The 27,856-nt window shown below is 43.3% G+C and overlaps 1 protein-coding gene and 1 long non-coding RNA gene across 7 annotated transcripts; one reads left to right on the top strand and one right to left on the bottom strand.

Annotated features, from left to right (window-relative positions):
* Positions 1-5: 5 nt before the first annotated feature.
* On the bottom strand, positions 6-27,842 carry b4galnt1b (beta-1,4-N-acetyl-galactosaminyl transferase 1b). Of its 5 annotated transcripts, none has more exons than XM_023996591.2 (12): positions 27,658-27,842; positions 10,521-10,613; positions 10,030-10,245; positions 9,708-9,884; positions 9,197-9,303; positions 7,009-7,046; positions 6,718-6,898; positions 6,489-6,581; positions 6,155-6,342; positions 5,764-5,904; positions 2,747-2,984; positions 6-2,134 (listed from the first exon to the last, which is right to left on the bottom strand). In XM_023996591.2, exons 2-12 carry the CDS (start codon positions 10,565-10,567, stop codon positions 1,917-1,919), a joined length of 1,644 nt encoding a protein of 547 aa, XP_023852359.1. In that variant the 5' UTR covers positions 10,568-10,613; positions 27,658-27,842; the 3' UTR covers positions 6-1,916. The 5 variants fall into 5 exon arrangements, with proteins under 5 accessions (XP_023852359.1, XP_023852356.1, XP_023852358.1 ...); XM_023996588.2 differs by lacking the exon at positions 27,658-27,842 and adding an exon at positions 18,399-18,493; XM_023996590.3 differs by lacking the exon at positions 27,658-27,842 and adding an exon at positions 17,221-17,678.
* LOC139028379 (uncharacterized) lies at positions 4,996-7,610 on the top strand. Of its 2 annotated transcripts, XR_011480584.1 has the most exons (4): positions 4,996-5,244; positions 5,533-5,587; positions 5,726-7,208; positions 7,269-7,610. It is a non-coding gene; the product is annotated as an uncharacterized lncRNA (long non-coding RNA). The 2 variants fall into 2 exon arrangements; XR_011480583.1 differs by having other exon boundaries at positions 5,533-7,208.
* Positions 27,843-27,856: the final 14 nt, after the last annotated feature.

Here is a 27,856-nt window from a genome sequence, read left to right as displayed (position 1 = left end):
TCAGCTGTATTTTTGATCAGAGACTTTATAATCATGTTTAAATGAAAACAGTCTGATAATGCAGAAGGTTGTCTTGATGATATTTGTCAGTTTGGAAAGACTCAGACCCGTGGTTCTAAGGTGAAGCAAGCAGAAAAATACAACCGCCATCATCATCAGTTGAACAATGGAAATCACTGTCCAAATCCCTTCAACTACTTAACGTCAGAGAGTGGAATTCAATCAAACCTGTCATTAAGCAGTGTCTTTGTTGACATGCTACTGCCCCTACTCACATGCAGAACACTTCTCATTCTGTAAACGGGAAGCATCTGCTTGGGGAGTCTAGCTGCTATTAGTCATAGATTCCCATGGAAGAGGAGCTACGTCGCTGTGTAAATAGGCTACTGCAATCAGGGTTCAATTGAACTGATGAGATCTCACTTAGTGTTAAATATCCCCTTTCAGGAAAGACAAATCTAAATCTGKCATCACCCAAAATTGTATCTGTTTTAAAATATTCCTCTATTAAAAAAGGACAAAATAAAAAGTTATCTAATGTATCACTGGCACCTTGGGGTATTTCAAATGACTCAAAAAMCTATTTGTAGTTTGATTTTAGAAAACACTATTCTTATGCAARGTTCCATCTAGTGGTCATGGCACACAATAACATTATGTGCTCCTGCTGTCAGGTTGCATGGCAGAGGAACTGTAAGTATAAAATGTTTTGCTGCCTTGGTACTTCAGTGTGACTGTGACCCTTTATCATTCATATCATCGCTCTATAATGTGTCATCCTAACATTGTGTCTCTCCAACCATTTCCTTTGGTGTTCTACTCATTCTTACAGCRTTTCAACTCTCTAAACTCAAACTGTGCCATTATTCTATTAGTGTGTGTTTATTTCTATGTAGAATTGATAAAGAAATAGAGAGACATGCACTTTGGTCAAACTAACCCTTCTGTTCGAGGTAGCATATGAAAATGCAATTAATCTTACCTCCCATTCAAATGCGTGCATGGATAGAAGCATTCCTTATTATGATGCTTGGAGTATAAAACAGAGTGGGATCGACTCTAGATAGACAGAATGCACTAGACCAGGTGAAACAGGGATATTATTCCTGGGTTAGATCCCAGATCAGATGGATGAGCATCATTCTCCTCAAGCATGGGCCAGTCAAGGGCGACACAGGTTTCAAACAAAATATATAATTCAACACCAAACCACCTGGGAAACCATTGGCACAGACACCCAGGGAGAATTAGCAACACATTTAGAGTCTTGAATGTGTTCATTGTCCGGGGTTGGAAAGGGAGCACCCATGCGTTGTGTCTCTGAAGGGGTTGTCACATGCTGAGAAGTGTCCTCTCTACTGAATGACTGTCAATCCCCATCCTCAGTCCCCCTAGGTCCCCACAATCCTCATTTGTCTGACCCATAGAGCTCAGTCCAGCTCAAACTGTATAGTGCAAAGGGAAGGACAGAGTACACAGAGTACACACACCTCTGATCTCTTCATAACAGTATGGAAACTCGTTCACCTCATTTAGTCCTGTGAGGGCGTAAGGCTAATTCAGCATGACTTTGTTCTCTTTCCTCAACAAAAGGACTCGGTGGCAACTTGTCAGATAAGATTTGAGGCACAAAACGCATATATATCCCTTAAAATGATCTCAACCTTGAGTTTACAATCAAGAGTACACAACTGAAGAGAAATTATGATTAAGTTAATAGAAATGACAGCTTTGCTCTGTTTGAATGACAATCCATCGAGTGAAACAAGCAAGGTCGATTTTCAAGGGGATGTGTGTAATGTGGTTGTCTAAAGTCTTATCCGATTGGACACATCGGGCGAGAGCTTCTTTGGCAACTCAGAAAGAGCATGAATCTTGAACGAGAGGAGAAACGACAGGTTAACAAAACAGGGAATTTAATTGTGAGTCAAACACTGGAAGCGGTTCTTGAAATAGAGGAGGCCGTTTTTGGTGTGTGTGGCATCCGAGGAGGCTGGTGGGTAGCGGAACTTGGCATACGTCTTGTCACTCTCTGATTGGCTGACCCAGGGAAGCTTGATCTTGGTGGCGTGGTTGACGATGACATCATCACAGGATCCCACGTGAAGCGAGCCGAGGCCATCGATGAAAAACTCTGTGACAAGAACCAAGGGGTCAGAGCAAAAGGAAAGAGGTTAGTTTTTATGCTAAGGGAACTTAAAGTATCACACAATTTATATGTACAAACACAACTAACAAACATTTGAGAAGAAGCTATTTCGTTCCCTTCTTGAGCTTTTTGATACATAATTAATGACTATTCAGACTGGTTTTGAAGAACTGTTACCTATATCACTTTCTTCCAAATGTAGATGGTGCAGCTCAGGGGTTAAATTGTGAATTCGGACATGGAGGAGCCCTATTTGGAGGGTTTTGGATCAGGGTTGAGCCAGGATTGAACACAAGTTAAGCCAAGATTAGGGTTTAGGGTTTGGGTTATGCCAAGATTAGAGTTTGGGTTGAATCGGGGTGTGGACATGAAGCTAGGGTTAGGCTTAGGGACATGGCTAGGTTTGGGTATAAGATTGAATTGGGATGTGGACACAAAGCTAGGGTACTCTTATCCTACTTTCTATCCTACTCCTCTTTGGACTCATAAGGTGCAGGTGCAGGCTCCGCGTAGCACCGACTACATTTGACTACTGGTACAGCTGATGTTATGGACAGGCACACTCTGTGTGGTTCTGGGGTTTGGGTCTGTACTCACCCAGGTGGGCCACTCTGGCCAGACGKGGGTCAAAGCCCACTTGCTGGATTTTGTCTGTGCGGGCCAGRAAGAAGTTGATGACCCCGTCCGTGACTACGCAGTTTGGAAAGCCCTGGATGATGTGGTGGAAGCCCCTCCGCATATGCAAGCAGTCACCCTCCTCCTCCCCTGGCTCAATGGAGATGGTCTGCCTGTAGGTGGCAGTATAGCCAGTGGCCTCCCGCACTGCACCACCCACCTAAATCACACACACAGATACAAATGTGCATATAAAGAATGCATTGATTCTGATACACATACACACAAAGAACATACAGTGCATTCGGAAAGTATTCAGATCCCTTGACTTTTTCCACATTTTGTTAWGTTACAGCCTTATTCTAAAATTGATTAAATCGTTTTTTCCCCTCAATCTATATACAATACCGCATAATGACAAAGCAAAAACAGGTTTAGACTATTTTGCTAATTTATTACAAATAAAAAAATAGGTAAGTATTCAGACCCTCTACTCAGTACTTTGTTGAAGCACCTTTGGCAGTGAKTAAAGCCTCGAGTCTTCTTGGGTATGACGCTACAAGCTTGGCACACCTGTATTTGGAGAGTTTCTCCCATTTTACTCTGCAGATCCTCTTATTCTCATGCTCTGTCAGGTTGGATGGGTTCGTTGCTGCACAGCTATTTCCATGTCTCTCCAGAGGTGTTCGATCAGGTTCAAGTCCGGGCTCTGGTTGGGCCACTCAAGGACATTCAGAGACCTGTCCCGATGCCACTCCTGCTGTGTGCTTAGGGTCGTTGTCCTGTTGGAAGTTGAATCTTCGCCCCTGTGTGAGGTCCTGAGCACTCTGGAGCAGGTTTTCATCAAAGAGCTCTCTATACTTTGCTCCGTTCATCTTTCCTTCGATCCTGACTAGTCTCCCAGTCCCCGTCGCTGAAAAACACCCCCACAGCATGATGCAGGCACCACCATGCTTGACCATAGGGATGGTGCCCTGTTTCTTCCAGACGGACGCTTGGCATTCAGGTCAAAGAGTTCAATCTTGGTTTCATCAGAAAAAGCAGAGAATCTTGTTTCTCATTGTCTGAGAGTCCTTTTGGAAAATTCCAAGCGGGCTGTCATGTGCCATTTACTAAGGAGTGGTTTCTGTCTAGCCACTCTCCCATAAAGCTTAATTGGTGGAGTGCTGCAGAGATGGTTGTCCTTCTGGAAGGTTCTCCCATCTCCACAGAGGAACTCTGGAGATCTGTCAGAGTGACCATTGGATTCTTGGTCACCTCCCTGACCAAGGCCTGTCTTCCCGATTGCTCAGTTTGGCCTGGTGGCCAGCTCTAGAAGAGTCTTGGTGGTTCCTAACTTCTTCCATTTAAGAAGATGGAGGCCACTGTATTCTTGGGACCTTCAATGCTGCAGACATTTTTTGGTACCTTTCCCCAGATCTGTGCCACGACAAGGCTCTCGTCGCTCTACGGACAATTCCTTCAACCTCATTGCGTGATTTTTTTCTCTGACATGAACGGTCAACATTGGGACCTTATATAGACAGGTGTGTGCCTTTCCAAATCATGTCCAATCAATTGAATTTACCACAGGTGGACTCCAATCAAGTTGTAGAAACATCTCAAGGATGACCAATGGAAACAGGATGCACCTGAGCTCAATTTCGAGTCTCATAGCAAAGGGTCTGAATACTTATGTAAATAGGGGATTTCTGTTTATTATATATTTTTTTTTGAAATGTTTTATTTAATCAATTTTAGAAAAAGGCTGTAACGTAACAAAATGTGGAAMGTTYAGGGATCTGAATACTTTCTGAATGCACTGWATACYGTGTAAAAAAAAAACATTAGGGGTACTTCCAATTGTCTGACTGAAGTTGATATTGAGTGCATGCTGTAGTGATTTGATATACGAAATCAGAAGGAAACCGATGGAAACAGTTGGATCCTTGATCACGTCATCTTTCCAAAGGACACAATAAACAGACAAAACTAAAATAAGAACCAGAAAACCGAGAAGTTTCTCYGTCCCATGTTTGTCTGTCTGTGCTTTTGGGGTCCGAAGAAAGAAGGGATTCAAAGTGTCCAGCTGACCAGCTGCTGACATGTGTAACCCATAGACTCCCCTCTCAAGAGTAGGAGTCCCAGTCTATGGTACACAAGAGGTCTATTCTATTCCCAGAGCACACAGTAAGTCTCTGAGCGGGATTCAGGCTCCAGCCAAAACACCCTTCACCCTCAAACAGACACACACAGATCATTCATTACAAGCCTTATGTGTGGGTGTCAGCTTTTGTGGCTTTTGTGCTAGGATTGTGTGCATGTATGACGTGTGTGTGTGTCCATGCATCCATGCCTGCGTGTTTGTGTGAGTTTGTGCACACGCGCATGACTGATATTGCTGTGGTGTTCATGTATTACAGAGCAAGAATATGCCTGTACGGTTCAGTGAAGAAGAGAGGATGAGAACGGAAGAGTCTGTTGAGAGATTGCTTTCTTCTGTAAGTAGAAAACAAGGCCCGGGATTCAATCTTATCACGCTTGTAGACAATGCAGCTTTTAAAGGCAATGTTACTGCATTTGTGAGATGATAGACTGGATGTGGCTAGCAAGGAATGCCTCCTCCTCATTTGTCATCTTCAGAAGACAGCTAACATAATTTATTTCAATACTCTTTTCATGATGTGCTGTAAATCAAAATTATTTTTAAACTTTAATAACTCATAATAAGTTGTGTCTGTCTGGCAAAATGACTGAAATGTTGATTATGTTTCCTCATGCTACCCAAGATGGAATGTGGTGAATTGTGTAGGTGCTGTTTTTGGCTCTGCAGAGTAAATCCCAGTGAGTAACCAATGTGTTCTGAGTCCAGAGAAAGCTTCTGAACTGGAGTCGACTGTTGCATAGAAAGTGGACCATTGTTGAATTATTGGTACTAACTRTTAAAGTATTTGAACGATTTCATGTGATATTTGAACCCAGGTCTACAATACAGTATGGCAATGCCTGTGCCCCCTCACCAGGTCCAGGGTAGTCCTCTCCAGGACGTCCACCAGTTTCTCCAGCTTGGTGTTGGCCGTGAAGATGAAGTCATCGTCCACCCACAGCACATACTTGGTAGTCACCTGGGAAACGGCTAGGTTCCGTCCTGCAAACCAGCCCTAGTTGTTGTGACACAGAACAGGATGTGGGAAAGAGGAAGCAGAAGCAGCGAAAGGACAACTAAGAAAATCACAGACAGGACTTTTTTTCAAGACAGTTTCTTTCCAACTTTTTCACTTAAGGTCATCTGTCAAGGATCATTTAAGCAAACAATGTTAGTGTTAGACACATTTTTGACTTGACAGGTACATGTACACTGTATCCCATCCCTTACTTGCAAATAGAGGCAGTAGGGTTTAAAAAAAATACCTTTCCAAATGGCATGATGTAATGTTCGATGTAGGGGCCAGAGACTGTCTTTGGGTTTTCACTGTCATCAGCTATTACTATGGTGACAGTGGAATAGTATTTTCGCACACTGTCGATGAGACCTTGGAGCTTGTCATAGCGCATGAAGGTTTTGGTTGCTATGGTAACAAGGGCACTGATGTTGTATTCTAGAAGGGGAACAGAGAGAGACAAAAAGTTAAAGGTATTTGACATTACATACTGTACATTGATCTCAGATGCAATTTTCTTCTTTTTTTTGGAAGTGTTGTGCGGTTGTGACAGATACAGTCAGCTGTTGTATTTGTTGACATACCCCCTTTGGGTCCTGTGTTGTAGAGTTTTGGAGTTACACCATGACGGACCTTGATAGTAAACATGGCTTGGTGACCCTCTGTCTCAAACTGCACTGAAAGACACAGCGAGAGTATTTCCAACCTCATTACCATAAATATTTTACAGATGTTATATGATAATTATTTGATAATGAACACAACACAGAAATAAGTAGTACACAGCAGAAAGACAGGTGTGTCTAGCCTCACCTGTGTCTGCTGTACTAGGGTGGAACAGTGTGTTGGTATAGGTGACAAACTGTAGCTGCCGGTTCAAATTGGACAGCAGGCTGCTGGTCAGGGTCATGTGCATCTCCCCGTCACCTTTGACCTTTACCCCCTCAACCTCCGCTGCCACGTTTAACGTTCCCAGGGTRGAGGTGAAGTTGACCTGAGAAAGAAAAAAAATTAAGAGGGAGACAGAACAAAGAAGACAAGGACCAGACAGATGGAATAGTATTGGAAATAATAACTCAAACCAAATGTTATTGGTCTACTTACTATGTACAGCTCTTTGGGATGGTCTTGTACTGCAAGTCCTGAAAACATATGACGTCAATTTACTGGCATATTTGATGAAGGTGTTGGATGTTTATCCAATCCAAATTCACCACATCAATTGTCAGCTGAAGTAAACACTATTTCTCTGTTGTGCAACAAAACACTATTCTCTGCTCTAAAACAGCCATACAGTGCAGTAGGTTATCATGGTAGTAATGGTATAGATAGTAGCTGTCAGTGGTTGCATTAANGTGCAGTAGGTTATCATGGTAGTAATGGTATAGATAGTAGCTGTCAGTGGTTGCATTAATAGTACTAACACCGTAGTAATAATAGTATTAGATCGTTAGAACACCTATTGTCTGTCACGTTAAAAGACAATGAGTTTTACCTCCAAATACCCTGATGAAGATTGATTGAGACCAAAACGTTRGTGAATAAGATCAGCATCAAGATTACCGGTGTGCTGGGGTTTTTCWAATTTTTAACATTGTTGTAATAGGACAGTCTCCCTGGATTGGTAACTTGATAAAATTACACTTGTCTTTGTATGCTTGCCCTATTTTGCCAGGTTTCCTGATGAAGGTCGGCTGACTGAAAGCTCAGACACAATTAAAGAAATTTGCATCTTACTAGAAGTGTGCAGAGACTTGTTCCTGTTTCTCCAGTTTTGCCTTTTGGCTCCAGCATCTTCACTAATCAGCTCTGGGTGAGCAGTGGATTTTGCCTATCGCCAGGTTTCCATTACAAATTAGGTTTTAAATATCAAGGGACCTACAGTCCATTCGGAAAGTATTCAGACCCCTTCTCTTTTTCCACATTTTGTTACGTTACAGCCTTATTCTAAAATTGATTATCAATTTACACACAATATCCCATAACGACAAAGTGAAAACAGGTTTGTAGACATTCTTGCTAATATATATATATAAAAAAAAAAACATGTATTCAGACACTTTGCTATGAGACTTGAAATTGAGCTCAGGTGCATCCTGTTTCCATTGATCATCCTTGAGATGTTTCTACAATTTAACTGAATTTACCACAGGTGGACTCCAATCAATTGGACATGATTTGGAAAGGCACACACCTGTCTATATAAGGTCCMACAGTTGACAGTGCATGTCAGACCAAAAACCAAGCCATGAGGTCGAAGGAATTGTCCGTAAAGCTCCGAGACAGGATTGTGTCGAGGCACAGATCTGGGGAAGGGTATCAAAACATTTCTGCAGTATTGAAGGTCCCCAAGTACACAGTGGGCTCCCTCATTCTTAAATGGAATAAGTTTGGAACCACCAAGACTCTTCCTAGAGTTGGCCGCCCGGCCAAACTGAGCATCGGGACGTGACCAAGAACCCGATGATCACTCTGACAGAGCTCCAGAGATGGGAGAACCTTCCAGAAGGACAACCATCTCTGCAGCACTCCACCAATCAAGTCTTATGGTAGTGGCCAAACAGAAGCTACTCCTCAGTAAAAGGCACATGACAGCCCGCAGGGAGTTTGCCAAAAGAAACCTAAAGACTCTCAGACCATGAGAAACAAGATTCTCTGGTCTGATGAAACCAAGATTGAATTCTTTGGCTTGAATGCCAAGCGTTAAATCTGGAGGAAACCTGGCACCATCCTGACGGTGAAGCATGGTGGTGGCAGCATCATGCTGTGGGGATGTTTTTCAGCGGCAGGGACTGGGAGACTAGTCAGGATTGAGGGAAAGATGAACAGAGCAAAGTACAGAGAGATCCTTGATGAAAACCTGCTCCAGAGTACTCAGGACCTCAGACTGGGGTGACGATTCACTTTCCAACAGAACAACGACCATAAGCACAGAGCCAAGACAACGCAGGAGTGGCTTCGGGACAAGTCTCTGAATGTCCTTGAGTGGCCCAGCCAGAACCTGGACTTGAACMCAATCAAACATCTYTGGAGAGACCTGAAAATAGCTGTGCAGCGACGCTCCCCATCCAAACTGACAGAACATTCAGTTTTTTTACATTTCTAAAAACCTGTTTTTGCTTTGTCATTATGGGGTATTGTGTGTAGATTGATTAGATTTGTATTTATTTAATCCATTCTAGAATAAGGCTGTAACGTAACAAAATGTGGAAATGGTCAAGGGGTCTGAATACTTTCCCGAATGCAATGTATGTCAAGGTAAAATTAAACTAATCTCTGTTATGGGTCAGACCTGGGATGAGGATGGTTTTGAGCGGCCGTACTTCCATCCCCTGTGTTGGGTACTGCAGAGGATTGTTGGCCTCGGCCACGATGAGCATATCTGCAGGAGTCTGAGACCTGTAGGGGGCAGATACACACCAGTTTAATAATCAGTACTCAAAGCTATTACAGCTAGACTAAAGCCTCATGAACCCTATTTGGCCTACATGTTTATAAAAAAATAATAATAATAATTAAAAATAATAATAATAATAAATAAAAATAAAATAAAAAGAATGGGGTAATGTTCAGCCTAACCCAATGACATCATCTCGTTCGTTCAAAAGACCTACAGGAAGTTTAACCTAAAAATTTCAAAGCTTGGTATTTAATCACATGAAATGACAAACACAGCAACTTCCCCTAGGGTAAGGACTACCTACAATAATATATGGGANCCCTAGGGTAAGGACTACCTACAATAATATATGGGAAGTCCTTCCCTTTCAGTTCTGTGCTGGTGTACAGTGCTTTGCTCTCACCTCATCTGGAAGCCCTGGTACTCCTTTGCCCTTCGTTTCTTCATCTCTTCCAGCTCAGAAGCCTCAAATGCAGTGTGCATGGGGTGGGCTGACACCCGGGGGAACAGCAGCTGGGCAAAGGGCAGGTTCATGCCCCCACTCTCACCTTCACACACACACCCATTACGTGCCAACAGACTGGAGACAGACGAAAGGGATGATAGGACTTCATCAATCAAATGACAATGAAACATGATTTCCACCACATCATCAGCTTATTGAATCAGAATATCAAAGAGAAAAAATAAGAAAAAAAATCAAAGGCCTTATATCAAATACTGACCCTGCAATACTCTCCTTCACGCGATAGGGGATGTTGGCAGATCTGTGGTCTGGTTCTGGGAACCTCTCCTCCAGGTGCCTCTCTACTGCAGGCCCTGGTCTCTGCCAGACATCCACGGTGGTGTAGGCCCGGGTGGGCCAGGAATGGAGGAGGGCCACCACCAACACCAMAGATGCCACAATGGCCAACAACACGGTCTTCCTTAAGGAACGCATCCTAAAAACGGTCACAGCACACAAGGACAAACAGGAGACGTGCTGCGGTCACCACCTGCTTGGGCGGCGAAGCAAAAGTCCAACATTTTGTGACCATATCTGAGGTGACAAGATTAGCCTAATTGCTGGATGAATTGAACRCTGCCATGATCGGTTATCTTCAGCTACAGTAAATGGCAGCTTACAGTATCACATAAAATCTGATTTAACACTTTCTAAACAACAGAAAAAAACATGTCTGGCATCCATTACAGTAAAAGAGAGTTGGTATCATACCCTACTGCCTGTATCCACTCAGAGAGAAGACGTCTCCTGTCGGCCATTGGATCCCCCAAAATCCCATAACGAACAGCTAAGGACTTTCCCCATCTGTAAACAATAACACACAAGTTATGTTTATTCAGTAGGATACCTGAGGTAACTTCTAATTTCCAAGGGCACGGTATTAATGGACCAGTGACAAATGTGAATATTGGTTGTAGTGGCTTCCTTTCCTCTTTACCATAGCCACTGCCCAAGCCTGAAGCGGGGTTGTTTCGTACGCATACAGTCCACACTCAAGGTTTCCAAACGGCCAAACATTCAGTGACATCCAGGGATATGGTGCAACAAAAATGTTTATTCTTCTTATATCTAACAAAAAATTATTATCCAATCAACTTAAAGCATAGATTACTTGATATGGAAAATACATAATATGACATGCATGTCTGTATGGTCAAAAAAACTATACCGCTCCCGCGTCTAGCAAGGACTCCCTCCCCCGAAGGCCCAACTTCCTGCCTTTATACTAACACATTTAACACAGTACAATGAAATGGGCAAAAGGGGGGGCCAAAAACTGAGTTACACTAACAACAAATTAATACATCTCAATCAGGTAAATATAAATCATAAAAGGTACGTAACTAATATTTTCATCATATACATTAATATATTTACACAAATGTACATGGAGCTCAGTATGTTCAGTCTTTTATACAAATATGTCCAAAATCGGCTCTAACATACCGGCCCCTAATTGTTCACTGYACTGAATGCACAACAATTACTCAATATTCAAACGTAGAGCCAATACACAAAACATTCTATACCAGAGCACTATTACAGTTCATAGCTATATACAAATATACAAGGTGCCATATAGGAAAATAGTCCATAGATCTCAGTCTGAGTTGAAGTATAAAGGTGTTCAACATCCAAAAATGTCAAGAGTTTGGCGTCCAAAAATGTATGACATCAAAGAATGTAAGAGTATRACATCAACGAATCAGAGGTGCACGTGATTCAAAGATGGAGCACTGTGTGTGTGTGTCACTCCATCGCCTCGAGGAGCAGACAGAGTTTATTGATAGGTCTCTGTAAGATATTGGTCTTAGTCTTAACCATGACACTCCGGACAAGACCTTTGGCCCCTGGCAAAGCCTTCACCACACGCCCCATTAGCCAAGAGTTCCTTGGGGCGGTGTCATCGACGATGACCACAAGGTCACCAGCACTGAAGTTTCTCTTAGTTTTGTTCCACTTGTTCCGCTCCTGCATAAGTGGAAGATACTCCCTGATCCATCTCTTCCAGAAGAGGTCAGTGATATATTGTACTTGCTTCCATCTCCTTCGTGAGTATAGGTCGCTTCTCTGGAATAGTCCTGGTGGCAGGACTGGCTTTGCTTTCAGATGAAGCAGATGGTTTGGAGTCAGGGGTTCTAGATCATTAGGGTCATTTGTTACAGTAGTGATTGGTCTGTCGTTCATAAATCGCCTCAACATCACACAAGGCCGTCTGCAAAGCCTCATCATCCAGTACTTGCTCTTTAAGGACGGAATAGAGGATATTTTTCACCAGTCGGATCAACCTCTCCCATACCCCCCCATGGTGGGCTCCAGAGGGAGGGTTGAATGACCATGTCACTCCTTCCTTCAGTAATTAATTTTGAATCTTGTTGTGATCCAGCTCTTTCAGAGCTTCTCCTAGCTCTCTGTGTGTTCCAACAAAGTTGGTGCCATTGTCTGTTCTGATACTTGTTACTGGGCACCTTCGACAGATGAACCTGCGCAGGGCATTGATGCAGGAATCAGTATCCAGATAACTAGCAACTTCTAGATGGACAGCTCGACTCACAAGGCAAGTAAAGATCACACCATACCGCTTCACCTCTATGGGGCCGAAGTAATCTATGCCCACATGGGTGAAAGGCGGCAAATCAGGTGACACCCGATCTTGTGGAAGGTCAGCCATCTTCTGTTCTCCAACTCTAGCTTGCATCCGCCTGCAGAAGACACAGCTCTTAAGGATCTTCCTTGCTAAGGAGTTGGCACAGGGTATCCAATATCGCTGGTGAAGTCTAGAAAGCATGTGACCTCTCCCAGAGTGGGCAACCTGCTCATGGATGTGGAGTAAGATCAGTCTGGAGATGTAGGAGTCTTTGGGCAGGATCACAGGATTCTTTAGTTCCGTAGGCATAGCAGCTTTGCTTAAACCATCTTTGAGTTCAGAAATTCAACATGTAATACTCTTGAGCATCAATCGGCTGGGTTGTGTTTGGAGTTCAAATACCTCCACTGTTTTGCTTTCGATGGGTCACGGATCATAGCAACCCTATTAGCCACAAAAGTATGGAATCTCTTGGTATCGTTGCGGATGTATTTTAGCACAGACTAGCTGTCTGTCCAGAAAGTTGACTCAAGTTCAATCTGGAKCTCCAACCTTAACATCCTGTCCACTCGCACTGCCAGTGTTGCTGCAGCAAGTTCCAGTCTGGGGATCGTCATCTGCTTGAGTGGAGTCACCCTTGATTTCCCCAGTATGAATGCGATGTGGACCTTTTCCATACCGTTTGTGAACCTAAGGTAGCTTGCCGTGCCATAACCTTGTTCACTTGCATCACCGAAGTGATGCAGCTGTGCGGTCTTGACCAAAGTTCTCAGACATCATACACCTGTCGATCTGGAATCTGGAGAGCTGGTCCAGCTCTGAGCCACCTCTTCCATGAAATAGAGTGTTCTTCAGGGATGTCTTCGTCCCATCCACACTTTAGCTTGCAGAGCACTTGAAGAATTTGCTTTGCCTTTAATACGAATGGGGCGAGGAAACCTAATAGATCATAAATAGAGCTGACAGTTGAGAGAATACCTCTTCTTGTAAGGGGTCTGTTCTTGACAGTGACTCGGAAGGTAAACATCACTTTCAATGTTCCATCGGATTCCAAGTGCTCTTTCAACAGGCAGCTTTTCTCTGTCCAGGTCCAGTTCTTTTATCTGCTTGGCTTTGTGTTCATCAGGGATAGAAGCCAGCACAGTGCGGCTGTTGCTGACCCACTTGGTCAATTTGAACCCACCCTGAGAGACATCCCTGAGGTTTTTTGTGAGAGCTATGGCTTGTTCTTCTGTGGCCACTGACTTGAGGCAGTCATCAACATAGAAGTTGGACTTGACTGTTTGAATCACCTCTTCATCGTACCTCTCACAGTTGTCTTCTGCAGTCTTTCGCAGTGCAAAGTTTGCACAACTTGGAGAGGATATAGCACCGAAAAAGATGTACCGTCATTCTGTACTCCTCCAATCTTTTGTTAGTATCACCGTCCGGCCACCATAGGAATCGCAGGAAGTCCAAGTAATCTTCATGGACACGTACTTGATGGAACATTCCTTYGATGTCTGCCATCATGGCAATGTGCTCTTGCCGAAATCTTAGCAAGACTCCTATAAGCGTGTTTGCCAGGTCAGGGCCTTGAAGGAGTTCACTGTTAAGAGATGTACCTTTATAGGATGATGAACAGTCAAACACCACTCGTATCGTTGCTTTGCGCTTATGGTGAACGCCATGGTGTGGTATGTACCATACCTTGCCTTTCTCTGAGGAGCTGTTCTTGTGGTACCTTCTCGGCGTAACCTTTTGTTATCATCTCTTCCATGAAGCCTTTGTACTCTGCAGCGTAAACTTTGTCCTTCTTGAACTTCCTGATAATATTTAGAGCCAGCTTCTTTGCCATGTCACGATTGTTTGGCAGGACTACATCTTTGTTGCAAAAGGGCAACGGTAAGTAGTAGTGATGGTCTTTGAGGGTTATGGAGCTTGATACGATCTCCATAAACCTACGATCCTCAGCTGACATCTCACTTTTCTCTTCATACTCTCTCTCAGGGAAGTCATGGTTGTACTGATTTACAAGAAGAACCCCCAGGTCGGCCATTGAGATACGATTGGCCATCACCGTAGGACGCCCAGATTCTTCTGCCATGGTACAACTGTTGAGAGGACCGTTCATCACCCATCCAAAGAGGGTTTTCACTGCATACGGTCTGTTGCCTTGGCTATTTATGATTTGCCAGGGTTCCATTGCCTTTGGAGCATTTACGCCAATCAGGAGTTCRACGTCGGCATCAATCTCCTTCAACTGAACCTCTTTCAGGTATGGCCACCTTTTGAGATCTTTCTGAGTGGGAATATTCTCTCTTGTCACTGGGATCTTATTTTGGGTGTAGACCTTTGGTAATGCAAGAAATGTGTCGCCTTCCACATTGCCAATYTCTAATCCAGATATCTCAAAGCTCTTGGTTGGACTCTCCTGCCCCATTGTGCGTAGCAGAATTTCAGTCTCACTGCCTTTAGCTTGCAACTGCCTCATGAGTCTCTCTGTACAAAATGTTGCTGAGCTACCAGAATCGAGAAACGCATAGGTTAACACAGACTTGCTTCCATTTGCCACCTTTACTTGAACTGGCACAATTGCAAGTGCACAATCTGTACCGGCCCCGGTATCTTCACCAGCTTCCAGTGAAACAAGAGCACTGCTGACAGTCTCCTCCCGCTTTACTGCTACACCACTCATATCTGCCTTTTGAGATCTAAATCTCTCTCTTCCTTCAATGTGCAGGATAGTGGGGTGCTTTCTTTGACAACTCTGACAGGTCATCCTTCTTTTACATTCTCTGCTTAAGTGTCCTCTCATCAAACAGCCAAAACAAAGGCCTTTTGATCTCAGAAACCCAACCTTGAATTTGTGTGGCTGTGCCTTCACCTGTTGGCAGTTGACCAATAAATGCTCACCAGCAAAAAATATACATGAGATACTAGGAGCATCAGAAGGGTAGGTGCCTGGTCTCTTTACTTTGAATGTTTGTTCTTTTAGAGGTTTTTCAGAGTCACAATCTGCCACTACAGCTACTGCAGTGGCAAAGCTGCTTCCCCTACTCTTGGACTTGAACTGCTGTTTAAAGTCAGCTTCTGTTTAGGTTTTTAAAAACTTGTTGGTCAGGGGATCTTGAATATCTCCATACAACGGATCCTGCAGTATTTTGGCCTGTTTTTCCATGAACGTCACCAGGTCACTGAACTGGGCCCTCAGGTGACTTCTCTCTATAATATCACATGCCGTAGACCTCCATTTTCCCTTAGTTTGTAGGGAAATTTTGACATGATCAACTTTATGTTGGAGGGAAGATTAAGCTCTTCCATGTTCTGTAGGTCTTGCATAGCGTTACAGCAACCTCTTAGAGTGCATAACCACCCAGTCCCTTTCCATCATCTGGTTTGATGTTTGTCCAGTTCCAAGCTTTTTCCATGTAAGCAGTGGTGACTTTGATTTCATTGCCAAAGTGTTCCTTTAACAACCTCTTAGCTACTGCATAGCCTCTTCTGGCTTCCATATGCAGACAACTACGGACCAGATCCTTGGGCTGACCAGAGGTGTATTGTTCCAGGTAATAGAGCCTATCCTGGTGACTGCTTGTCTTATCTTCTATACCATGCTCAAATGCACGCATGAATGGCCTAAAGTTTAGAGGATCACCGTCAAACATAGGTATCTCCCTAACAGGGAGTGTGGCTTGTTTGTGCTGTAGTACAAAGAGGTCAGCAATTTCATTCTGTCTTTGCATGACAGTAGAGAGGTTATCATGGCTGGCTATTATGGCTGATACCCGCAGTGTTGATTCTGTGTTGATTGCTAGACCTTGCTGTTGGCTGCTGAAGGGTGTGGTTTATGACTGTTTTCTGAATAGGTTTTGATGGCTTTGTGGTCGGTTGTTGTAAAACTCTTTGTAGTGGGGTCTTTGGAACTGCACCTAATGCAGCARTTGAGCTTTCTGTTGTTCCAGTTGAGCTTTCTCCAGTTCCAATGCATGCTTGTCCTGTAATGATGCTTGGCGAGCTAGTAGAGCTGCTCATTCTGCCTCAGCTTTAAGGCATGCAGAGAACACTGAGGAAGCAGTCTTAGAATACTTTGTTTAACTTTATATTTTTGACACATTGGAAATGCTGTCGTGTGGTTCAATGAGCGTTTGTGGCTCAATTTCAGCCTTTTTTCATATTTCCACCTCTTTCAGGAAATGTTCATAAGTTCTCATTCTTGGTTGATAATAGTTAATGCTCTCCTGTTCCTGTTCCTCCTCTGTGACCAGCTCTAGCACAGATTCATGAGCATTCTTAAAGTCATTGAGAACAGCATCAAATGCTTCAAGACTCTCATTCACAGTTGCAATGTTTCCATCAACAAGAATAACTTTTATTTCATTAATTTTGCGTGTACACACTCCAAGTTAGCCTCTCCGGGCTGCATAGAGTGCTTTAATGCTTTAAAACACAGACATCCATTTCAGCAAATTGACCCATTTTGAATTGCACATGTGCAAGTTCGGCATTTTAGATGCGTTTTAAACATTTCATCCCGTTGTAAGTTTTGTCCCTTTAATGAAGTTAACACGCAGTATCTTTAGATCCTTAAATTGCATTCGTTGCGTTGATGCATTGCATTTCCACGATAGGCCAAATATAAGACATATGATTAGGCTACATTGTGCATAGGATCTGTGTTTCCCAAACTTAAACTTCTTCATTGTTTTCACARCGCTGTGTTTTGAATTCCATTCCAAAGTTTATCAAACATTCCAATTATAAGCACATTTGCGCTTCCATAATATGCATGATCAAACGATCGCATTGAACAGGGCAGCTCATTCATTCGCAGTGGTTACTCACGCCTGGCGAAATCTAGGAGTTCAAATCCTACCAAGCGAGCTGTCCTTGTGGTTCGAATGCAATTACAAATAGAACAAAATCCAGCGTGTGCCCGAACCGGAGATTTCCTTCCAATAGTAATCCTTCACGGAGTTTGACTTGATTGTAGTGGCTTCCTTTCCTCTTTACCATAGCCACTGCCCAAGCCTGAAGCGGGGTTGTTTCGTACGCATACAGTCCACACTCAAGGTTTCCAAACGGCCAAACATTCAGTGACATCCAGGGATATGGTGCAACAAAAATGTTTATTCTTCTTATATCTAACAAAAAATTATTATCCAATCAACTTAAAGCATAGATTACTTGATATGGAAAATACATAATATGACATGCATGTCTGTATGGTCAAAAAAACTATACCGCTCCCGCGTCTAGCAAGGACTCCCTCCCCCGAAGGCCCAACTTCCTGCCTTTATACTAACACATTTAACACAGTACAATGAATGTAACAACAAATTAATACATCTCAATCAGGTAAATATAAATCATAAAGGTACGTACCTAATAGGGGGGGGGGGCAAAAACTGAGTTACACTAACAACAAATTAATACATCTCAATCAGGTAAATATAAATCATAAAGGTACGTACCTAATATTTTCATCATATTTAATATATTTACACAACTGTACATGGAGCTCAGTATGTTCAGTCTTTTATACAAATATGTCCAAATCGGCTCTAACAGGTAAAAATAATAGATCTAGAGGGGAGGAAACTGCGACATGCAGGTACAGCAAAGGTAAGGMTGTTTAGCAGATATGATGGCCTTTCATGATGGAGCTGTTAAATGAATGGTAGTGATGACGGTTGTGTTAACAGCAGATAAATGCTGAGCAAAGTCTAGAGGGAAAGAAGGCTCTATTTAAGTACGACAATGAGAGCCAAGGGAGATAACAAACTTGTCTGGTTGGTGATTTGTTTCATGATAATTCCCAGTGTTAAAATAATAAAACAATTCTATTGACTCAGTTTTAAAACAGGCACGCGAGATCGCTCAAGGTTGTAGTAAGTTCAGTAAACTAAAGGCATTTTAATTAATTATATGAAGAGTGCCTTGGTCCTCCTTTCTTTTTGATGACCAATTTACACCTTTTACCAAAGAGCACCTTCTATCTACCAAAATATACTATAGTGTACCTTAGTAGCGCTTCCCTTCCTCCTCTTTTTAAACTATCACCTTCCTTTGGAATATGCATCTTCTGTAGCGACATTCCACTTCTGACACAATTGCAGTGAATTCAGGGGTCTCAATGACTATCACTGAAGCAGAATTCATAGTTTACAGCTGCAGAGCCACACCCACAATAGTTCACCAACTGATTATGACATTTAGGCTGCGTTTACACAGGCAGCCAATTCAGATCTTTTGCAAATTAGGCTGTGCTTATACAGGCAGCCCAAATCTGAGCTTCATGCCACTAATTGGTCTTTTGACCAATCAGATCAAATTATTTTGCCAATAATTGGGCAAAAGATCAGAATTGGACTGCCTGTTTAAACACAGCCTTATTTGCATATCTGATACCTGTCTGATATTTTACCTAATGTGTAAACAGAAAGAAAAAAAACACATGGATTTGGATCTTTTGACATCCGATTTATACCACCTACAATTGGCTGCTTTTACAGAGGCGGATCAATTTTGATGATCTTTTCACTAATTGGTATTTTGACCAATCAGATCAGCTCTGAAAAAGATCTGACGTGAAAAGATCTGATGTGATTGGTTAAAAGACCAATTAGTGGAAAAAATAWMAAAATTCGGCTGCCTGTGTAATTGCAGGCACAGTTGAAGTCGGAAGTTTACATACAGTTAGGTTGGAGTCATTACAACCCGTTTTCCAACCACTCCACAAATTTCTTGTTAACAAACTATAGTTTTGGCAAGTCGGTTAGGACATCTACTTTGTGCATGACACAAGTCATTTTCCCAACAATTATTTACAGACAGACTATTTCACTTATAATTCACTGTATCACAATTCCAGTGGGTCAGAAGTTTACATACACTAAGTTGACTGTGCCTTTAAACAGCTTGGAAAATTCCAGAAAATTATGTCATGGCTTTAGAAGCTCTGATAGGCTAATTGACATCATTTGAGTCCATTGGAGGTGTACCTGTGGATGTATTTCAAGGCGTACCTTCAAATCTCAGTGCCTCTTTGCTTGACATCATGGGAAATCAAAAGAAATCAGCCAAGACCTCAGAAAAAAGATTGTAGACCTCCACAAGTCTGGTTCATCCTTGGGAGCATTTCCAAACCTGAAGGTCCACGTTCATCTGTACAAACAATGTACGCAAGTATAAAAACCATGGACCACGCAGCCGTCATACCGCTCAGGAAGGAGACGCGTTCTGTCTCCTAGAGATGAACGTACTTTGTGTGTGAAAAGTGCAAATCAATCCCAGAACAAGGGCAAAGGACCTTGTGAAGATGCTGGAGGAAACGGGAAACAAAAGTATTCTATATCCACAGTATATCGACATAACCTGAAAAGCCACTCAGCAAGAAGAAGCCACTGCTCCAAAACCGCTATAAAAAGCCAGACTACGGTTTGCAACTGCACACGGGGACAAAGATCATACTTTTGGAGAAATGTCCTTGGTCTGATGAAACAAAAATGTAACTGTTTGCTATAATGACCATCATTATGTTTGGAGGAAAAAGGTGGAGGCTTGCAGTCGACGAACACCATCCCAACCGTGAAGCACGGGGGTGGCAGCATCATGTTGTGGGGGTGCTTTGCTGCAGGAGGGACTGGTGCACTTCACAAAATTGATGGCATCATGAGGTAGGAAAATTGTGGATATATTGAAGCAACATCGCAATACATCAGTCATGAAGTTAAAGCTTGGTTGCAAATGGGTCTTCCAAATGGACACTGACACCAAGCATACTTCCAAAGTTGTGGCAAAATGGCTTCAGGACAACAAAGTCAAGGTATTGGAGTGGCCATCACAAAGCCCTGACCTCAATCCGATAGAACATTTGTGGGCAGAACTGAAAAAGCATGTGCGAGCAAGGAGGCCTACAAACCTGACTCAGTTACACCAGCTCTGTCAGTAGGAATGGGCCAAATTTCACCCAACCTATTGTGGGAAGCTTGTGGAAGGCTATTCGAAACGTTTGACCCAAGTTAAACAATTTAATGGCAATGCTATCAAATACTAATTGAGTGTATCTAAACTTCTGACCCACTGGGAATGTGATGATGGAAATAAAAGCTGAAATAAATCATTCTCTCTACTATTATTCTGACATTTCACATTCTTAAAATAAAGTGGTGATCCTAACTGACCTAAGACAGGGAATTTTTACTATGATTAAATTATTAAATGTCAGGAATTGTGAAAAACTGAGTTTAAATGTATTTGGCTAAGGTGTATGTAAACTTCCGACTTCAACTGTATGTACATCCGCATCCTGATACAAACCCAATCCTCCAAATACGACTGCTGTCTGGACGCTCAAATCAGATTTATTTGCTTTGAAGTGTTTTTATTTAGCACCCTGCCGTTTTCATGACAACCACACTAAAATTGAAAGGAACAGTGAAAGGAAATAAGCATTGTATCTGTGTACTACTTCAGAGGATACATCAGTGTGAATGTGCAAATATGATATGGGTCACATGTAAAACTGAGTATGGACAGTCAGAAAAAAATWATGGATATAGAAAGAGAATCAGATTTGGTTTCTTCGGTTGTCTGTGTAAACACAGCCATACAAGCCTCATTTAATTGGTTCATATGAGGCCTGGAAGTCATAATCGTCTGTCAGACTATCATGTCTGGCGGTGAACTATGTTACCAAGATTTCCAGTATTTTTAATAATGAGATATGCACCTTGATTTCGAAGAATATAACATGAATACCTTCATGGGATTACTACACCTATGTTATGTACTTTATCACAACCAAATAGTTTCAAATTGTGTTCAGAAAACATAATGTTGCTCTTATGTGGAATGTCATTCATTGAGCATTACATACTGTTTCATAGAAATCATGTACTATTTGCATGTGAAAATGTCATGGAATACATTTGCACCATTGTTTATGTCTTTGTTGGTGACCCACTCTTTGAGGATATCCACATCTTAGAGTGTAGCTTTAAACAATAGTACAACGTTGCACCGTTCACATTCTAACAAAGGACATGCAAATATTCCTACTTTGTGGTACCTTGACCCGTCTTACTTATATACATAAGGGCTGTAAAGTAAGTGGCCTGACCCCTTGCATTAGGCATTGTACAATCCCCAAAAATAGATATAGATATATCAAATTAAAAACAGTTCATACCTATTTGTGCACTTTCAATGCAGATAAATAAGTCAGGTGCATTTCATTGACAATTACATTTGTCAGATATTAGTTCAAGATTTTTACTTTATGAAAGCCACAACAATGTTTTGACAATGTTTTGACTGGTAATTTATTTCTGTGGTCATTATCACAGAGGACACTGATTTCCTTTCACACTATAGCTGTACTGATTAATTTGGTTGGAGTGTATGTAGGGGGTAGGGAGAGTGTGTATATGGGGTAGGGAGAGTGTGTATATGGGGTAGGGAGAGTGTGTGTAGGGGGTAAGGAGAGTGTGTGTAGGGGGTAGGGAGAGTGTGTGTAGGGGGTAGGGAKAGTGTGTGTAGGGAGTAAGGAGAGGAGATGGATGGATCACCATCACATCCTAGCACCATACTGCAGCAGAGGTGAGAGTTTTTCTTGCTCCAAGTCCTCTACCTCCCAGGGTAGAACTTAGCGAGAGGGGGCTGAGTGGGGATGCCCAACCTGCCTTTAGTGTGGTCAATAGGAAGAAATCAATATAGGCAAAAGGACATTCGAAGAGGGTCAGCACTAAGCAACTACTCAGCACTCATAAATCACACGATGCCCTACCCTGGCGACCTGCAAGAGTTCAACCCACTGTATAGAACCTAATGCTTGTGTCCAAAGCAACTCCCGTTTTCCTAAGGGATGGACATTTTAATTAAGACTATTAAAGGTTTTAATGGCCTCTGGAGTGGCACAGCGGTCTAAGGCACTGCATCGCAGTGCTAATGGCATCACTACAGATCCGGGTTTGATCCCGGGCTGTATCACAACCAGCCGTGATCCAGAGTCCCATAGGGCGGCACACAATTGGCCCAGCGTCGGGAGCCTGCAGGCATCAGTTGACCGGTCGTCAGTTGAACGATGTTTCCTCCGAATCATTGGTGCGGCTGGCTACCGGGTTACGCGGGAAGGTGTTAAGAAGTGTGATTTGGCGGATCATGTTTCGGGGGGGATGCATAACTTCCCAAGCCCATTGGGGATAAAGTAGAGTCGCAATTCAACGGCTCAGACACAAGAGGTATGTGGCAGGGTCTACAGTCAATCACGGATTACAAAAAGAAAACCAGCCCCGGCCCCGTCGCGGACCAGGATGTCTTGCTCCCAGACAGACTAAACAACTTCTTTGCTCGCTTTGAGGACAATACAGTGCCACTGACACGGACCGCTACTAAAACCTGTGGACTCTCCTTCACTGCAGCCGACGTGAGTAAAACATTTAAACGTGTTAACCCTCGCAAGGCTGCAGGCTCAGACGGCATCCCCAGCCGCGTCCTCAGAGCATGCGCAGACCAGCTGGCTGGTGTGTTTACAGACATATTCAATCAATCCCTATCCCAGTCTGCTGTTCCCACATGCTTCAAGAGGGCCACCATTGTTCCTGTTCCCAAGAAAGCTAAGGTAACTGAGCTAAACGACTACCGCCCCGTAGCACTCACTTCCGTCATCATGAAGTGCTTTGAGAGACTAGTCAAGGACCATATCACCTCCACCCTACCTGACACCCTAGACCCCCTCCAATTTGCTTACCGCCCCAATAGGTCCACAGAAGACATATCGCAACCACACTGCACACTGCCCTAACCCATCTGGACAAGAGGAATAACTATGTGAGAATGCTGTTCATCGAGTACAGCTCAGCATGTAACACCATAGTACCCTCCAAACTCGTCATCAAGCTCGAGACCCTGGGTCTCGACCGCGCCCTGTGCAACTGGGTACTGGACTTTCTGACGGGCCGCCCCCAGGTGGTGAGTGTAGGTAACAACATCTCCACCCCGCTGATCCTCAACACTGGGGCCCCACGGTTTCTGGTTAGGGTATGTTTTAATATTCACAGTGGGTACAACATCTCCAATGCACTTCCTTATAAACTCACTCACAGAGTCAGCGTATAGATTGATGTTGTTCTCTGAGGCTGACTGGAACATATCCCAATCCGWGTGATCAAAGCAATCTTGAAGCATGGATTCCGATTGGTCAGACCAGCGTTGAATGGTTCTAGTCACTGGTACATCCTGTTTGAGTTTCTGCCTATAAGACGGTCAAGCAAGATGGCGTCATGGTTGGATTTGCCGAAGGGAGGGTGGGAGAGGGCTTTGTATGCATCGCGGAAGTTAGAGTAGCAGTGATCGAGTGTATTACCTCTGCGAGTACTGCAATCAATATGCTGATAGAATTTAGGTAGCCTTGTTCTTAAATTTGCTTTGTTAAAATCCCAACTACAATAAATGCAGCCTTAGGATATATGGTTTCCAGTTTACATAGAGTCCAGTGAAGTTCCTTGAGGGCCGTCGTTGTGTCTGCTTGAGGGGAATGCACACAGCCATAACAATAGCTGACGAGAATTCTCTTGGGAGGTAATATGGCCGGCATTTGATTGTAAGTAATTCTAGGTCGGGTAAGCAGAAGGACTTGACCCTGTATGTTGTTATGATTACACCATGAGTCGTTAATCATGAAGCATACACCCGCCCTTCCTCTTACCAGAGAGGTGTTTATCTTTGTTGGCGCGATGCATGGAGAAGCCTGGTGGCTGAACCGATTCCGACAACATATCCCGAGAGAGCCATGTTTCTGTGAAACTGTAAGGTGCCTCACTAGAACGAGGTAGGTGNGAGAAGCCTGGTGGCTGAACCGATTCCGACAACATATCCCGAGAGAGCCATGTTTCTGTGAAACTGTAAGGTGCCTCACTAGAACGAGGTAGGTGCAAGAGTCAGGAGCAGGAGAGCACTGAGGTCCAAATAGTAAAATATTTATTTGGGAGTCCAAAACACAACAAAACTGGTCAGGAAACAAACCCAATGAAGGCACCCAACAAAACAGGAATTCGAAGTGACAACAGGAGGGAAAATAACAATCTACTCCTAAACAAATCACAACGGCACAAACGACCGTGAGAATAGCCTGTGGCGCAATCTAGCACACGCACCAAACAAACACAGAAATAATCCCGCACAAATTAACAGCAGGCAACGAGGTTAATAAACCCACAGAAATTAACTCAATAGAACACAGGTGTAAGAAACAGACAGACACAAATGAAAAATAAAAATGGATCGGTGGTAGCTAGTATGCCCGTGACGACGACCGCCGAGCACCTCCCGAACAGGGAGAGGAGCCACCTTCGGTGGAAGTCGTGACAGAAACAGAGAATGTTACAATCTCTGTTGTCTCTCTGGAAGGCAACCCTTGCTCTAATACATCTACCTTGTTAAGAGACTGGACATTGGCGAGTAGTATACTCGGGGGGCGGTGGGCAATGTGCACGTCTATGGAGCCTGACCAGGAGGCCGCTCCGTCTGCCCCTTCTGCGGCGCCGTTGTTTTGGGTCGGCTTCTGGGATTAGATCCATTGTCCTGGGTGGTGGTCCAAACAGAGGATCCACTTCGGGAAAGTCGTATTCCTGGTCGTTATGTTGGTGTAACGACTTTCCTCTTCTTCTGACGAGGAGTAATAGATACCGGACCAATGTGCAGCGTGGTAAGTGCCCATTTTAATATAAAAAAACTGAACACTACAAAAATACAAAATAACAAAGTGAATGAACAAACAAAAATCGAAACAGTCCCGTATGGTACAGAAACAGTCCCGTATGGTACAGACACAGGAAACAACCACCCACAAAACACAATAGACAACAGGCTACCTAAATATGGCTCCCAATCAGAGACAACGACTAACACCTGCCTCTGATTGAGAACCATACTAGGCCAAACACAGAAATAGAACAACAGAACAAAACATAGAAAAAACAACATAGAATGCCCACCCCAACTAACGCCCCGACCAAACTAAAATAAAGACATAAAAAAGGAACTAAGGTCAGAACGTGACAGTTGGTAAGTTGACATTGCTCTAATATCCAATAGTTCTTCCCGGCTGTATGTAATAAGACTTAACTTTTCCTGGGGTAACAATGTAAGAAATAATACATAAAAAAACAAAATATTGCATAGTTTCCTAAGGACTTGAAGCGAGGCGACCATCTCTGTCGGCGCCATTTGCTCGGAATACAGCAGGTTTTCTCCAAAAAGCCAGGCCGCACGACCATCATTGAACACCATGTTCGCACCCGGCCCGGGGATACGGTACAAAAGAGGCCAAACTTGATCCCTGAGGCCCGAAGGAAGGCCGTGAAGCAGGAAGTGAAGGCTATGCTGAGGATGGGGGTCATCGAAGAGTCCCACAGCGCATGGTGTTGGTGCCAAAACTGGTGGTGCTGGACTCGCTCAGGCAAGCTGGGTTGACAGCAAACCCCAAGAAATGCAAGCTAGTGCCCGGGGAGGTGGAGTACCTGGGGTATTTGTTCGGACGGGGGAACGTCAAGCTCCAGGAGAGGAAGGTCCATGCGGTACGTGACTGGCCCGTTACACGCACCAGTCCTTCCTGGGATTGGCAGGATACTACAGCCGGTTTATCCCCAACTTTGCGGCTATAGCCTCCCCCCCTTACCGTTCTAACCAGGGGCCGCCTCCCGAAAACAGTGAAATGGACGGAGACGAGACCGAAGCGGGGTTCAAGCGCCTGAAGGAAGCTCTGTGCTCCCATCCACATCACTAAGGACTGAACATGGTCCACACACACCAGCACAGTCTAGAAGAGGGCACGGCAGAACCTCTTCCCCCTCAGGAGGCTGAAAAGATTTGGCATTGGCCCTCGGATCCTCTAAAGTTCTACAGCTGCACCATCGAGAGCATATTGACTGGCTGCATCACCGCTTGGTATGGCAAATGCACCACCCTTGACCGCAAAGTGCTACAGAGGGTGGTGCGGACAACCCAGTACATCACTGGGGCCGAGCTCCCAGACATCCAGCACCTCTATTTCTGACACACGTTTACACTCATCATTTGCTGCTGCTAGTCTGTACTTTATTTTACTCTTATTATTATCTATCCTGATGCCTAGTCACTTTACCCTTCCTTCATGTACATACAGTGGCAAGAAAAAGTATGTGAACCCTTTGGAATTACCTGGATATCTGCATAAATTGGTCATAAAATTTGATCTGATCTTCATCTAAGTCACAACAATAGACAAACACAGGTTGCTTACACTAATAACAGACAAATTATTGTATTTTGTCTTGTCTATATTGAATACACAATTTAAACATTCACAGTGTTCTGCAAAGATGACTGCAAGAGCACAGTGCAGAATGCTCAATGAGGTTAAGAAGAATCCTGGAGTGTCAGCTAAAGATTTACAGAATTCTCTGGAACATGCTAACATCTCTGTTGACGAGTCTACGATACGTAAAACACTAAACAAGAATGGTGTTCATGGGAGGACACCACGGAAGAAGCAACTGCTGTCTAAAAAAAAAAACGTTTACATGCAAACGCAAGAACAGGTCGGCTATAATAGTCGATGGGATATACAGAATCAAAGAGTTGGATGAAAAAATGTGAGTTGGCTGTAGCCTGTATCCTTGCCAGTGCCATGTCTAGTAGCGCTGTCTGTGTCCCTCCCGACTAAAGTGTGTAATGCTTAATTAGCCTTTCCAGGACCCGTAAAAATGTTGAATGTATTTACTGCAGTTATCGACAGGCTTATGTGTGAGCTTCTCATCCTTGCGCTCCGTTATTCTTCCTCTGGTGCAATCCATTGCACAAACTAGGAAAAACGCACTATGTTGTCATTCAGATCTAATCAAATCTGGACCAATTTCAGGTCAAAGCACGTCGATGGACAGAACTGAGATATATGATTCAGCCTTTCTCAGAGGCCTCTGAATTGACCGGGTGCGGTTGGTGCACATAGACAAATGATACAGGTATACTTGTTTATTATTATGTATATTTTCTCAATACAAATTAAATATGGCAGCAATACACTCGTAAAAGGTCACCAACGCCTCTAATTAGGATATATCATATTCTTATTCTGCCTCTAATTCGCACATAACGTGCATAAATGCTTTAAAACAATTATCTATTTGCATGACTATTTCAAGTTAAATGGGAATGCAACTGATAAAATCCTCAATAATAATCCATCATAAGAAAATCATAGGCCTTTCATGAATATTATAACCTCAAAATAAATCGTACCTTAATAACGTCTCCACCAATCAGATTGTCCATTTGAAAGTGCCACCAATATGCTTATAATGCATGGGTAAAATAATGTTGTTAAAAATCTGGTTACATTCCACTTATGTGAATGCGGCAGTAGCACTGTTTTAATTCCGATAGATGATGTGCTTCATCCCCCTGCATGCAGCACAGTGCTGTGAGCCCACGCCAGGCT

Source organism: Salvelinus sp. IW2-2015, linkage group LG11 (genome assembly GCF_002910315.2).
Source record: "Salvelinus sp. IW2-2015 linkage group LG11, ASM291031v2, whole genome shotgun sequence".
NCBI classification, from domain to species: domain Eukaryota; kingdom Metazoa; phylum Chordata; class Actinopteri; order Salmoniformes; family Salmonidae; genus Salvelinus; species Salvelinus sp. IW2-2015.
The sequence above is the reverse complement of the archived record's forward strand: the minus strand, read 5'-3'. Positions and strand labels throughout refer to the sequence as shown.